Source organism: Piliocolobus tephrosceles, chromosome 8 (genome assembly GCF_002776525.5).
Source record: "Piliocolobus tephrosceles isolate RC106 chromosome 8, ASM277652v3, whole genome shotgun sequence".
NCBI lineage: Eukaryota > Metazoa > Chordata > Mammalia > Primates > Cercopithecidae > Piliocolobus > Piliocolobus tephrosceles.
This window is the reverse complement of record NC_045441.1, coordinates 59,170,079-59,182,323: the sequence shown is the minus strand read 5'-3', so window position 1 is coordinate 59,182,323 and position 12,245 is coordinate 59,170,079. Positions and strand designations below refer to the sequence as shown.

At 39.3% G+C, this 12,245-nt stretch overlaps 1 protein-coding gene across 1 annotated transcript in view; it reads left to right on the top strand.

Annotated features, from left to right (window-relative positions):
• The window catches only part of DNAH11 (dynein axonemal heavy chain 11), a 371,689-nt gene that overhangs the window by 221,576 nt on the left and 137,868 nt on the right, over positions 1-12,245 (top strand). Inside the window, exons 56-57 of the mRNA XM_031935967.1 lie at positions 1,401-1,634; positions 7,142-7,288. Coding sequence (XP_031791827.1) covers positions 1,401-1,634; positions 7,142-7,288 — 381 coding nt within the window. The remainder of the gene's footprint in view (positions 1-1,400; positions 1,635-7,141; positions 7,289-12,245) is intronic.

Genomic DNA, 12,245 nt, shown 5'->3' with positions numbered 1-12,245 from the left:
TGTAAGGAGGTTACACTTGGCTGAGGAATTATTTATCTATATTGTAGAAAGGTATGTATGTACCTTTAGTTCCCATTAAAACAAGACAGGACAGGAGTAAATTCCTGCACATGTCTGTATTGAAGTCAAGCTCTTGTAAAAATAAAGTCTCCAAAGGGTTATGATTTATATGAAGTTTATATAAACTTCTTCATAAATTTTATTTTTCTGAGTCCACTGTTTGAAAATGCATTTGTATCGATAGGGTCCACTAGAAACCAAGAATATTCAGAATTTATATCACTTTATTTTTAACTTTTGTTTTAGTAATACATTATTTCAGTTACTAGTGAGATGGATTTTTAATATGCAGCACAATCCAATATGGAGGTATTTTAAACCCACTCGGGAATTTGTCATGATGTTGGAAAGTTGATTGTTTAAAGACATTGTTCAGGAGCAGTTGTTTTTCACCAACAAGAATTGACCTATCTCTCCTCACACCTCTGCTTGTAATATTAATGGTGCAGGTTTGAAACGTTTAACTGCATCACCAGCCACTTGTGTGCAGTTTTCCCAAAGATGTCTGGGCATTATTGACAACACTTTGGTAAATTATGTGTGACTTTCCTAAGAGTTGGTGTAGCTCATTTAATTCATATTAATTGATTTTTAGACTTCCCTTGATTAATTGAACCTGGTTCATCTTGTACAGAATGCAATAAATAATCATTAAAATGAGGGAGATGTGACTCCACAAATTAACTACTTCAGAAGTCATAGAGGACAAAATAGAAAGAATGTATAGTGGGGGGTCTTCCAGTAACTCATTGAAGGAGAGTTGCTCTTTTGTGGGTTTTCTTTGCCAAATAAGAATAGAAATGGTCATGATATTTTTCTCCCAGCAGCAGTGACATTTATACCCTACTATCCAGTTTGTGTTTACATGAGTTCTCACAAAACTGTGAGTTTCTAAGTTTTGGCTTTTTTTTTTTTTTTTTCCAGTGACTTTGCAGGGTTATTGCTTCTCTTTGTCTAAAGCTTAGTTTGAAAGCAGTGGCAGAAATATTTCTCAGGATATCATGTCTGTTTTTCCACCTTCTCTTTCACACACTTGGTAGATAAAAATCAAGTTGTGAAGAGCTGTATATGTTGGCTTTTGCGTTTGGTATGTGGAGCACATAAAAACCCTTTGTCCTACTTGGCAAGAAGAAGGTTAGTCAAGCTGAATGCTTTATTGTAATCTCCCAAATCCTGTGGATAATGCTTAAAGATTAAATAAGTTTTCCTAGGTTATACTATAATCTTTTTCTTTAGAAAAAAAAGATCATTTTCTTGATTTTTCTTCTTTTTTTTTTTTTTTTTAGTTGTATTTTTAACTTGAAAGGATTTCACATGAACTATAATGTTTACGTTTTCAGCCACTGCACAAAGACTCTATTAGCCTTTTCATGGCACATGTTCACACCACTGTAAATGAAATGAGCACCAGATATTACCAGAATGAGAGAAGGCACAACTATACTACCCCAAAGAGTTTTCTAGAGCAAATATCACTGTTTAAGAACCTGTTGAAGAAGAAGCAAAACGAGGTATCCAAGAAAAAAGAACACCTGGTGAACGGCATCCAAAAACTAAAAACCACAGCCTCTCAGGTATGACCAGGATGTGTTATTACTGAGTAACATTTATGCTGTTTAGTAGAAAAATATATTTCCTTTCGAAGCACTACTAAATCCATTTATTTATTTTATTATTATTATTATTATACTTTAAGTTCTAGGGTATATGTGCACAATGTGCAGGTTTGTTACGTATGTATACATGTGCCATGTTGGTGTGCTGCACCCATTAACTTGTCATTTACATTAGGTATATCTCCTAATGCTATCCCTCCCCCCTCCCCCCCAAATCCATTTCTATAAGATGCCAACTGGTGAAATTTACAGTTTCATGACACCAAGAACACACTGCTACTGCTTTCCAAAGCCTACAATGGAATTGGCTGATTACTGTGTCACAGCTGGATTAGGGAAAAACCTCTTTCTGGCCTGACTCAGTGCAAGGCAGTGTGGAATACTGAAGGAGCAGACACAGCAGATTGCCTCACTTGTCTGTGACTTCTTCAGTGCACGGTACTTGTCGTCAAAGTTTTTATCATCCTAGGATGGACCAGTATCTTTTTTGGTCTCAGATTCTCAACCTCCAGTGAGGGCATCATTTTCTGGCTAATGACTGTGGCAAGATCCCAAAGTAAAGTCGTTTCTCCTACCTTAGTGACTGGTCTGCTTCTCTTAGCCACCAGCTGTCTTAGATAAAAGTGTCCAGGGTCATCTTGTCCTCAGTCCTAAGGCCCCTGCTCCCTCAAAGGGTGATATCTCTAACTTGCAGGAGTAAATCAGGAGAGAATCAGCACAGGATATTAATCATGTGTGGGTCTATACACATATCATCATTATTTAGTTGTTAAAAAACAAAGGATTTCATGAAGTAGGTGTTGCCACTATAATTTTATATATGAGGCGTAAAGAGTTTAAGGCCAGAGAGTCAGTGAGGTTGGGTTTTAGACCCAGGTATGTTGTGCACTGATGCCCGTGAGTTGTCCATGGCACCATGCTGCCTCTCTGTGCCTGGAAAGAAGAGATTGGACTGAGAGACTCTGGAGACTTTGAAGAGTAGCCCAGCCTTTCTCTGAGCCAGCCAGGACTTAACGCTGGAGTGAGAAGAATTCTCTTTAGTGATCACCTCAAGACTAGAAATACTGGTGGCCTTCTCAGAGTGAATGTTGTCAGGTCAGACTCTGATATGCTTTACAAGGATTGGGCCAGTGGTTTCCCCAAGTGGCCTGGGTAACCCACCTGTGGCTAGGCTTGAAATAAACCGAGACCCGAAGGAGGGAGCACCTTTTCACATGGGCACCTTTTCACTCTGAAGGGCTCTCTGGCCATGTCCTTCAGTCACTCTGGGCCAAAGCACCACTTGCCTCTTTCCCTCTTAGTTTTCTGTACCAAGAATGACTCTGTGGCAAAACACTGTGATCTGTACTAATAGTGAGTAGATGGACCACAATTAGGAAAGAGAAACCAGAGTGAGGAGGTTTCCAGGATGGTTGGGATCAAATGACATTAAGAATAGTTTCTAGGAAACCCACAAATAGCATATCCATATTTGTGCACCTTCTCCTTTCCTCTCAAAGAATGCCTATCTAGGCCAGGCACGGTGGCTCACACCTTTAATCCCAGCACTTTGGGAACTGAAGGGGGAGGATTGTTTGAGTTCAGGAGTTTGAGACCAGCCTGGACAACAAAATGAGACCCAATCTCCACAAAATTTTTTTTAATGAGCCAAGCATGGTGGCGCACACCTGTACACCCAGCCACTTGAAAGGTTGAGGCAGGAGGATCCCTTGAGCCCAAGAGTTTGAGGTTACAGTGTGCTGATTGGGTTACTCAACTCCAACCTGAGCAACAGAGCAAGACCCTGCAAAAAAAAAAAAAAAAAAGTCTGTCTTTCCTATTTCTTTTTATTCACACCTTATTTTACTTTCTTGTCTTTTGCCTCTCTCCATGTCTTTTCTTCTATCTGTCTATCTCATTTAAATCAAGATGGCTTTCTGTAAGAAAGATTTTCCCTGGAGTCTTGTTGTGCTAAATAAGACAAGGAAGGAGCTCTGTGTCACAAAGCATTTATATCCCTTTGAGTGTCATCCCAAACTGAACCTGTTGACTTTGCCCACTATCAGGAAATGATAGTGTTGTCACTCAAACTGAGCTTTCAATACTGTGGGGGCATCCTTGGCAAAGAAATAAGTGCTTCTGCCATACTTAAAGGATTGTTTTCCCAAATGACAGAGCTAAAAGCAAGTGGGGTACCATCCTGAACCATTGCAGTGGTGGCAGCATCTCAGCCATAGGAAAAAAGAAGAGGAGAGAGACTGTGATTTTTTAATAATCGCCTCGTTATATATTGATGAGTCAAGGGGATGGGCGAGGAGCAGGAGAAGGGAGAGCTAATTCACTGTGTCTGCCAAGTCCAGGGCTGCTTGAGTCTCTTTACTCCCCCTTAGCTAAGAACCCCAGGCAGAAAGTCTATAAAGACACAAGATGTCTTGATTGACACTTGAAGTCTTGATGGAAAGACTGATGGTGATTTCTTTTCATTAGGTATTTGTGCATGGAATGCTCTTAATATCGAAAACGTGGTTGGAATATTCAACCGCTATATGACAGTTTTAGAAATAAGTGGTTTATAAAAAGGAAGGGTGGTGTCCTATGTGGAGAATTGGAGAGCCATATAGCATAAGATCAGGTTGTATGGAGAGCGTAATGCCTATATATTGGGGCATGCATCCTCTAAGGGTCTGCCTTAAGGAATGCCATGTCATTTGAAAACCTTAGCAATGTTCATTCTTTATAGTAAAGCTGTAAGCCCCTTTTATAGCCAAATAACCTCTCTCTAGAAGTCAGTTTAGGTCATCACAGATAGTCCCAGTGACCTTTCTTCATAGATAAAGCCTTGCTTCCACAGCTTCAGTCACTTTGAATATTTCAGAGTTAACAGCTTCCTTAGAAACTGAAATTAGGGCTTGAAATAACAGAATTTTGTCCTAGTCTCTTGGGTGATTATTTTTGCTTTATTTCTATTTTGAGATGATAATAGATTGAGAAGAAATTACAAAACATGCTACAGACAGGTCCCTGTCACATCTTATGGGTTCAATGGTAGGTTCATCCTGCATAACTAGTACAATGTTAAAACCAGGAAAATGGCATTGGTACAATCCACAGACCTTATTCAGATTTCCTGTTTTACTTGTACACGTGTGTGTGTGTGTGTGTGTGTGTGTGTGTGTGTGTGTGTGTTTAGTTTTATGCAGTTTTATCACATGTAGGTCTGGGTGCTCACACAGTCAAGACACAGAAAAGTTCCATCTACAGAAATAGCCCATGTTACCATTTTATAACCACACCTACGTTACCCCCACTTCTTCCCCACCTCCTGAGTCCTAGTTCCTGGCCATCACAAATCTATTCTCCATTTCTGTAATTTTGTCATTTCAAAAATGCTATACAAATGGAGTCATAAAATATGTAACCTTTGGTTATTGGTTTTCTTCACTCAGCATAATTTCCCTGAGATCCAGCCAAAGTATTAGGTGTATCCATAATTTGTCCTTTTTTATTGAGTAGTATTCCACAGAATGAAGGTAGCACAATTTAACCATTCATCCACTGAAGGGCATCTGGGTTATTTCTGGGTTTTGGCTGTTATAATAAAGCTGTTATGAATACTCATGTACAGGTTTCTTTTTGTAGACATAAATCCACAAATGACCAAAAATGAATTGTTTGGTACTTGCATGTTTACATTTATAGAAAACAGGCAAATACTTTCCAGAATGGCTGTGACATTATACATTACTACCAGCAGTGTATGAGAGAGCCAGCTTCTCAGCTTCTTTGCAATAATTTGGTGGTATCTCTGATTTTTATTTTACCCATTCTAATAGGTGTGTTTTTACTTGCATTTTCCTGATGGATGATTCTTTTGACTATGGCCTAACATAACACTAGTTTCATATGGCTAAAAAGAATGGAGAAGCATGTCAGTATGCAAAGTTACCCTGAATTCATAGAAAGGCTGAAAAATCAGTCATAGCTTAATCTATAATAGTACAAGTAGCAGTCATAGTAGTAATCATGCTTTTTAGATAGAGTGTGAATATACTATGTTGGGTGGAAACTACAAGATTACTTGGATATAGTAATGGGATGTTGTTCCACAAGATGAAGCCACTGAAATGTCTTTAGCAATTGAGTTAAAATAAATGGTTATGATTGTTCTTTGCTGCTGTGATTTTTAAAAATGGTAATACTTACACTTTTGGAAGAGAAATGCAATGGAGAGAGAATTATTGTGATGCATAAAGCTGCTTTCAGATATTTCTGATAACTGAGTCATGTCTTTTTCTCTATTGCCTCACTTCTGCTTTTAGTTACATGACCTTCAAACCGAGGAACCTAGTAATGCCTTCTGAACCTAATGAAATTTTAGCTGAAAAAAATGGACAGTTTTTTTTTAGCAGATGAATTTATGGATTCCTTGGAAGGCTAAGTTCTCCAAGAGCTCAGTAAGGTTATTTAGTGATAGACCGATGGGAGACATGTGTGTCCCTAAAGCTCACTGAGTTTTGGCCACAGCATAGTAATACCTCAAACACACGGTTTGCTCTTCTTAGTAGGTATTAAGTTGAATATTGGGTTAGCTTCACGATCATAAATGAGGTGAAAAAAATCAAGAGGGCCATTTTCCGTTTGATGGGAAGAGGTGAGACCTATCAATGGGCATTTTATGTTTGTTTGTTTGTTTGTTTTGAGACGGGAGTCTCACTTTGTCGCCCAGGCTGGAGTGCAGTGGCGCCATCTCCACTCACTGCAAGCTCTGCGGCCTCCCGGGTCCACGCCATTCTCCTGCCTCAGCCTCCCTAGAAGCTGGGACTACAGGCGCCTGCCACCACGCCCAGCTAATTTTTTTGTATTTTCAGTAGAGACGGGGTTTCACCGTGTTCGCCAGGATGGTCTCGATCTCCTGACCTCGTGATCCGCCCGCCTCGTGGCGGTTACAGGCGTGAGGGATTACAATAAAGTGCTGGGATTACAGGCGTGAGCCGCCACAGTGGGCATTTTAATTTGCAGCCAATTAATCTGCAGTCAGCCAAGGAGTATTCATGTCTTCAACTTGCTGAAGCCTCCAGCAACCTTCTGTTGGACAGTGAAGAGGCATAGTTCTTCCAGGTCGTTACCAAGTATGTCTTCCCACGACCTCTGCTTCCTTGAGCCCGAGCTGTCTAGGACCCAAAAGCAGACATGGGTGAAGGAGCATGCGGTCAGACAGAGGGAAGAGCAACTTCCCGACTCAACCTGTTAGTACTGACAAAAAACAATTATATGTCCTGCAAAATCATTGGAAAATATTCTTCTGTTTGTTGTCATGTGGAGAAAAGCAATGTGGCTGCATTTGTGCAAGTCAGAAGACAGTGAAAATCAGGGTAGAGACAGATGCAAGATACAAATTGTTAGGAATCCCTGAATTCATTCCCAACCATAAGCTCTACCTGGGATTTGTTGTGAGCAAGGCCAGTGACGTAAGACTTTTGCTTTAGGTGGGAGATCTAAAAGCCAGACTTGCCTCTCAAGAAGCCGAGTTGCAACTGAGAAATCACGATGCAGAAGCTCTGATCACAAAGATCGGCCTTCAGACGGAGAAAGTGAGCCGGGAAAAGACCGTCGCTGATGCTGAGGAGCGAAAGGTCAGGCTAATTCCACCATTTAGAGTACTGAGCTATATTTAGCACAAAATAAACCTTGGTAGGTGAACAATTTTGAACAACTTCCTCTCCAGGGAGCATAAAGTCTAAAGAATTATTATAGTTACACATGTAACAGCATTTCACACCATGATTACCACTTGACCTTTCTTTACATTATGCATTTCCCCAACCTTTTAGCTCTTTTAATGATATGAAAGAACAATAAATACTGAGCTCATTCAAGCATATAATGGATGTGGATCTTGAACATCAGGCCTATTTGTAATACAGTAAAGGTCAGGAAGTCACCTCTGAGGTTTTTAAAGGTTTCCACTTTTTAGGCAAATTGAACAACTCAATTGTTAACAAAGCCCATTCCGTCACTTTGCAAGATGGTTTTCAAATTTTACGTTTTAATAATACAACTGGAGTTTATTATTAAGTCCTAAGCTAAATTTGTTCTTTTTGATTCGATTGAGGCCCTGGCATTCTGTATTATGTTTTATTGTTGGAAATAATTCCTTTTAACATTATATAGATTCTGCTTTCTTTCTACTCAGGTTTCTAGCAATTCTGAAATACAATGTCTTTTGTCATCTTCTTTTATCAAAACATCAGCTACAAATGGAAGACATAGTTTTGTATGAAATACAAAACTGTGTAAAGTAAAAATTTCTTGTTTTAGACAAAAGATTATAATCAGGGCCTAATTAATAAAAAGTTATAAGTTGCTAACATTCTCACAGCCATTGAATCGGTAGTGATTATGCCTTTTGTCATCTTCTTTTACCAAAACATCAGCTACAAATGGAAGACAATAGTTTTGTATTTCATACGTAATTCTTTAATTACGTATGAATTCTAATTACGTATGAATTAAAGAGTTGCAGATAAGTGGAGAATGTCCTTAAAAGTATATTATTGGACTGGGCACAGTGGCTAATGCCTGTAATCCCTGCACTTAGGGAAGCAGAGACAGGAGGATTGCTTCAGCCCAGGAGTTCGAGACCTGCCTGGACAACATAACGAGACCCCATTCTCCATAAAACAGGAGCAAAAAAGACAAAGTATATTATTATATTGAGCAATTAGTTATCACACATGATACAATCACCATGAGCTAATTCTACCCAGGGAATATTTTTCAGGTATTACACAAGCGTGTGATGTTCTAGTGGTTATTATATCATAACCTGTCATCACAGATACTTTTGGAAACTTAAAATATAAATAGAGGGTTTTTTTTGCACTTTTACCTGTGATTTCTTAAGGCAAAATTACTCTCATAAAAGGAGAAAGAAGTTTTAGCAAATTATAACTCATCTGACAGGTTGTTCAGTGAAGTTCTTCAAACACAAAGAAGGGACATACTATTTTTTATGTTTAATCCATACCAAGACATAAAAATACTTCTAAGCTTTTTCATTTTATCCATGGAGCTTAATTTAATTATAAATAACAAATATTAACGTCTATTTTTTTCACCAGGCACTATTGTAGACTATTGGGGATATTTCACAAGCAGGGTGCTCTTGTGTAGATCACATTGCAGTGGAGAAGACTGACAGGAGACAAGTCACACACTGAGAAGCTGGATATTTCGAGATAGGTGCTCTGATGAAAATCAAGTAGAGAGACATGATGGTGGGAAGGAACTACTGTAAATTGGGTATTCATGGAAGAAAGTTCTTTCGTAATTAAACTAGGAAGCATCTAGAAATTCATCAACACTTGAGTCCAGGCTGTGGGCTCACATTTGTCATATGTTCAGCAATGTGCTAGATACTATGCTATGCCATACTAAAGGAGGTGAATATGGACTGTTTCTGCTCCTATGAAATTGGGGTCTCAAGCCTTCAAACATGAGCACTAATTTAAAAGTAATGCTGCACAGCTCACAAAGTACACAGCCACGTTTAATATGACTAAACAAATGTTGGGGTTAGAGAATGTCTTGCCGTGAACCTCGACAGCCCACGTAGAGAAGCAGGCTGAAATCATTGCTTCAAATCTATAAGGTAATCAAGGGCAATTTGAACCGCTGGCATTGCCAGCAATGACTTCAAGTCACACAAGCATCATCAAGCCTGTGAAAATTAGTTCTTCTTCCACCTTGGTTTGGCTTCTCAGCTCCAAATTCTAAAATGCTAAGAATTATCTGATTGCTTTCACACTGTGTTCTCCCTTGAGTGGAGTGTAAACCTTCATGAGTAGAGGCACCTTCTAAATCGAAGCGCTAATATCATCTCTTCAAAAGTTGAGCATCAATCTTGATTTGGAATGGCTATCAGTTTTTGTGTGTGTTTCTGTTCTGAATGTGGGTGGGCCTGGGTTTTAGAGGATCATAAGGAAATTCTTACAATCCAAAGGCAGATAAGTGTACTGTGTCAGCTTGCCAAAACTGCCATGACAAAAATACCACATGGGGTCTTTTGGGAGATTGGGAGGCTTAAACAGTAGAAGTTTATTTTCTCCAAGTTCTGGAGGCTGGAAGTCCAAGATCAAAGTATTGGTAAGTTAGGTTTCTCCTTCTGTGACTTGCAGATGGCTGCCTTCTGCTGTGTCCTCACGTGATCTTTCTCCGTGATTATTTCCGCTGATGTCTCTTGTGTGTGTCTGAACTTCTCACCCCAGTCAGTTTGGATTAGAGCTCACTCTAATGACCTCACTTTAACCTGATCACCTTGTAAAGGCCCTGTCTCCAAATACAGGCACATTCTGAGCTTGGGTCTTCAACATATGAATTTTGGGGGGGACACAATTTAGCTCATAACAAGCAGTTATTGGAACTTTATTCTCTTTATCCTCTCCCTGTGTTCACCACTAAATCTTAAGAACTTCTGCAAGGGGCTGTTGATGAATGCAAGGCAGAGAATTTCTTGTCTGCCCATGGATGAAACTGTCTCCAAATTCCTGCTTTAACTTACAGCAGTAAGGGGAAAGCACACTCTGTAGGCACTCTATGCAACTCTTCTCTTGTTTTATAGGTTGAGCATTGCTGACCAATACCTAGGAGCCATTGGGCAAAGGAAATTATACACTGGCTTAACAGCTTACTGAGATATACAGAATTTTCACTCTTTTAGTATTGTTGCACCTTAGGGTGAGAGGTATTGAGAATGAGAAATAAGTTGACCAACCTGAGAATTTTCTTCATTTGTATGAGTGGGTTTTTATTTAATGTTCAAAATTGTTTATAAAAATTACCCAAATGAAAAATACTCCATTAATAGTAAAGGAGTCAGAAATGAGCAGCAGCTACTAGGCTGATAGAAATAGCACTTGAGCCAGGCGTGGTGGCCCATGCCTGTAATCCCAGCACTTTGGGAGGCTGAAGCAGGCGGATAACTTGAGGTCAGGAGTTCAAGACCAGCCTGGCCAACACGGTGAAACCCCTCTAGTAAAAATATAAAAAATCAGCTGGGTGTAGTGGAGCGCGCCTGTAATCCCAGCTACTCGGGAGGCTGAGGCAGGAGAATTACTTGAATCCCGGAGGTGGAGGTTGCAGTGAGCCAAGATCATGCCACTACATTCCAACCTGGGTGACAGAGCGAAACTGTGTCTCAAAAACAAAAAAAAAGGAAAGAGCACTTAAAAGAAGTACTCTTTAAGGTTTTATCCAGTACTAAAAACCTGTGATCCTGAGTCCAATTTAAAATGATTTTTTAATGATGCCATTATAAACGGTAACAAATAGCATTTATAGATTCACTGTATCCTTATGGTAATTAAATAAACCTGAGGTGATAACTCCTTTGCTCACATAAACTCGTTTATCTGTAGCAGTGTTCTGTAGCATACAGAAAATTTTCATGGTCCATTCGTGGCAGCTTTTAAGGGTTGTGGTTTTCGAGTAGTTCTCAGTAAGCATGCAGGGTTTTCTTATTTACATTAACGATAGCTGTGTGTGTATTAGCAGGAGGCCACATATCTACCCCGAACCAATTATCTTCATAAAAGGTACAGTACACAGCAAAATAATGGTTAATCAGGAGAAGCGTAATTACTGCTAATAAAGCTGTAGTAGACAACATAATTTGTTGTGAGCAGTGTTTAATTTTATGGTATAGTTAAACTTGTTCATTTCAAAGACATCTGAAGAAATACACTTTTGTTCACACTTTATATTCCACAATCACCATCACCACAGGAACCATCTCCCATGGTGGCTAGATCCTGGTGCCCAGTGCCACAGCTTTGAAATTCAAATTTCTACTGAGGACTAAAAATTCACTCTTCCTGGCCTTTCAGATTTTATAGGTATCTTAAGGGGAGGAGGATAAGCCACCTCCCACCTCTGCCCTCGCTTCTCATTTTGGTTTGGTTCAGGTTTACCAGCATGAGTTTCCTCTATATTACATATCATGTCAGAAGGCTGATGCAGCACCCTCTTGTGTCCTGGGAAGAGATGCCACTGGATCCACAAGAGGAGAGTGGGTATCAGTGTTACTGTTCCAATACCAAAGGCAGATGTGGGCTCTTGCATCTGTGGTTTCTTACCGTGTCCTTGGAGCAACCAGTAGTCTTCACTAAAATTTTATTTATAGTTAGGCATGCAGTCCACAACCACAGAATAGATTATACTGTAGACAGTTGATCAAAAGAGCTTCAAATCTGTTCTTTAGTAATAGCCAACATGGCTTCTAAGCAAAAGTTAGCAAAAATTAGAGAATCCTAGCAAGAATATTTTGTGGTCTAGGTTACTAAGCTAACCCAGATGTTTGTTAATCCAGGACTCTCTGAAAAAGAAAACTGAAGAACAGAGGAATCACTTAATCTTGCTTTTACTATTAGTGGTACCTTATAATTAAATTTGTCAAAGCTTTTCTTGGAGCATTTTGAAACTTGAATCCATTTATACTGAGATTTGTTACTGTGTATTTTTTACATTTACAAAACTTTGTATACATACTATTTCTAAAGGAAAATTAGTCTATTTAACAAATTCCTCAGCTGT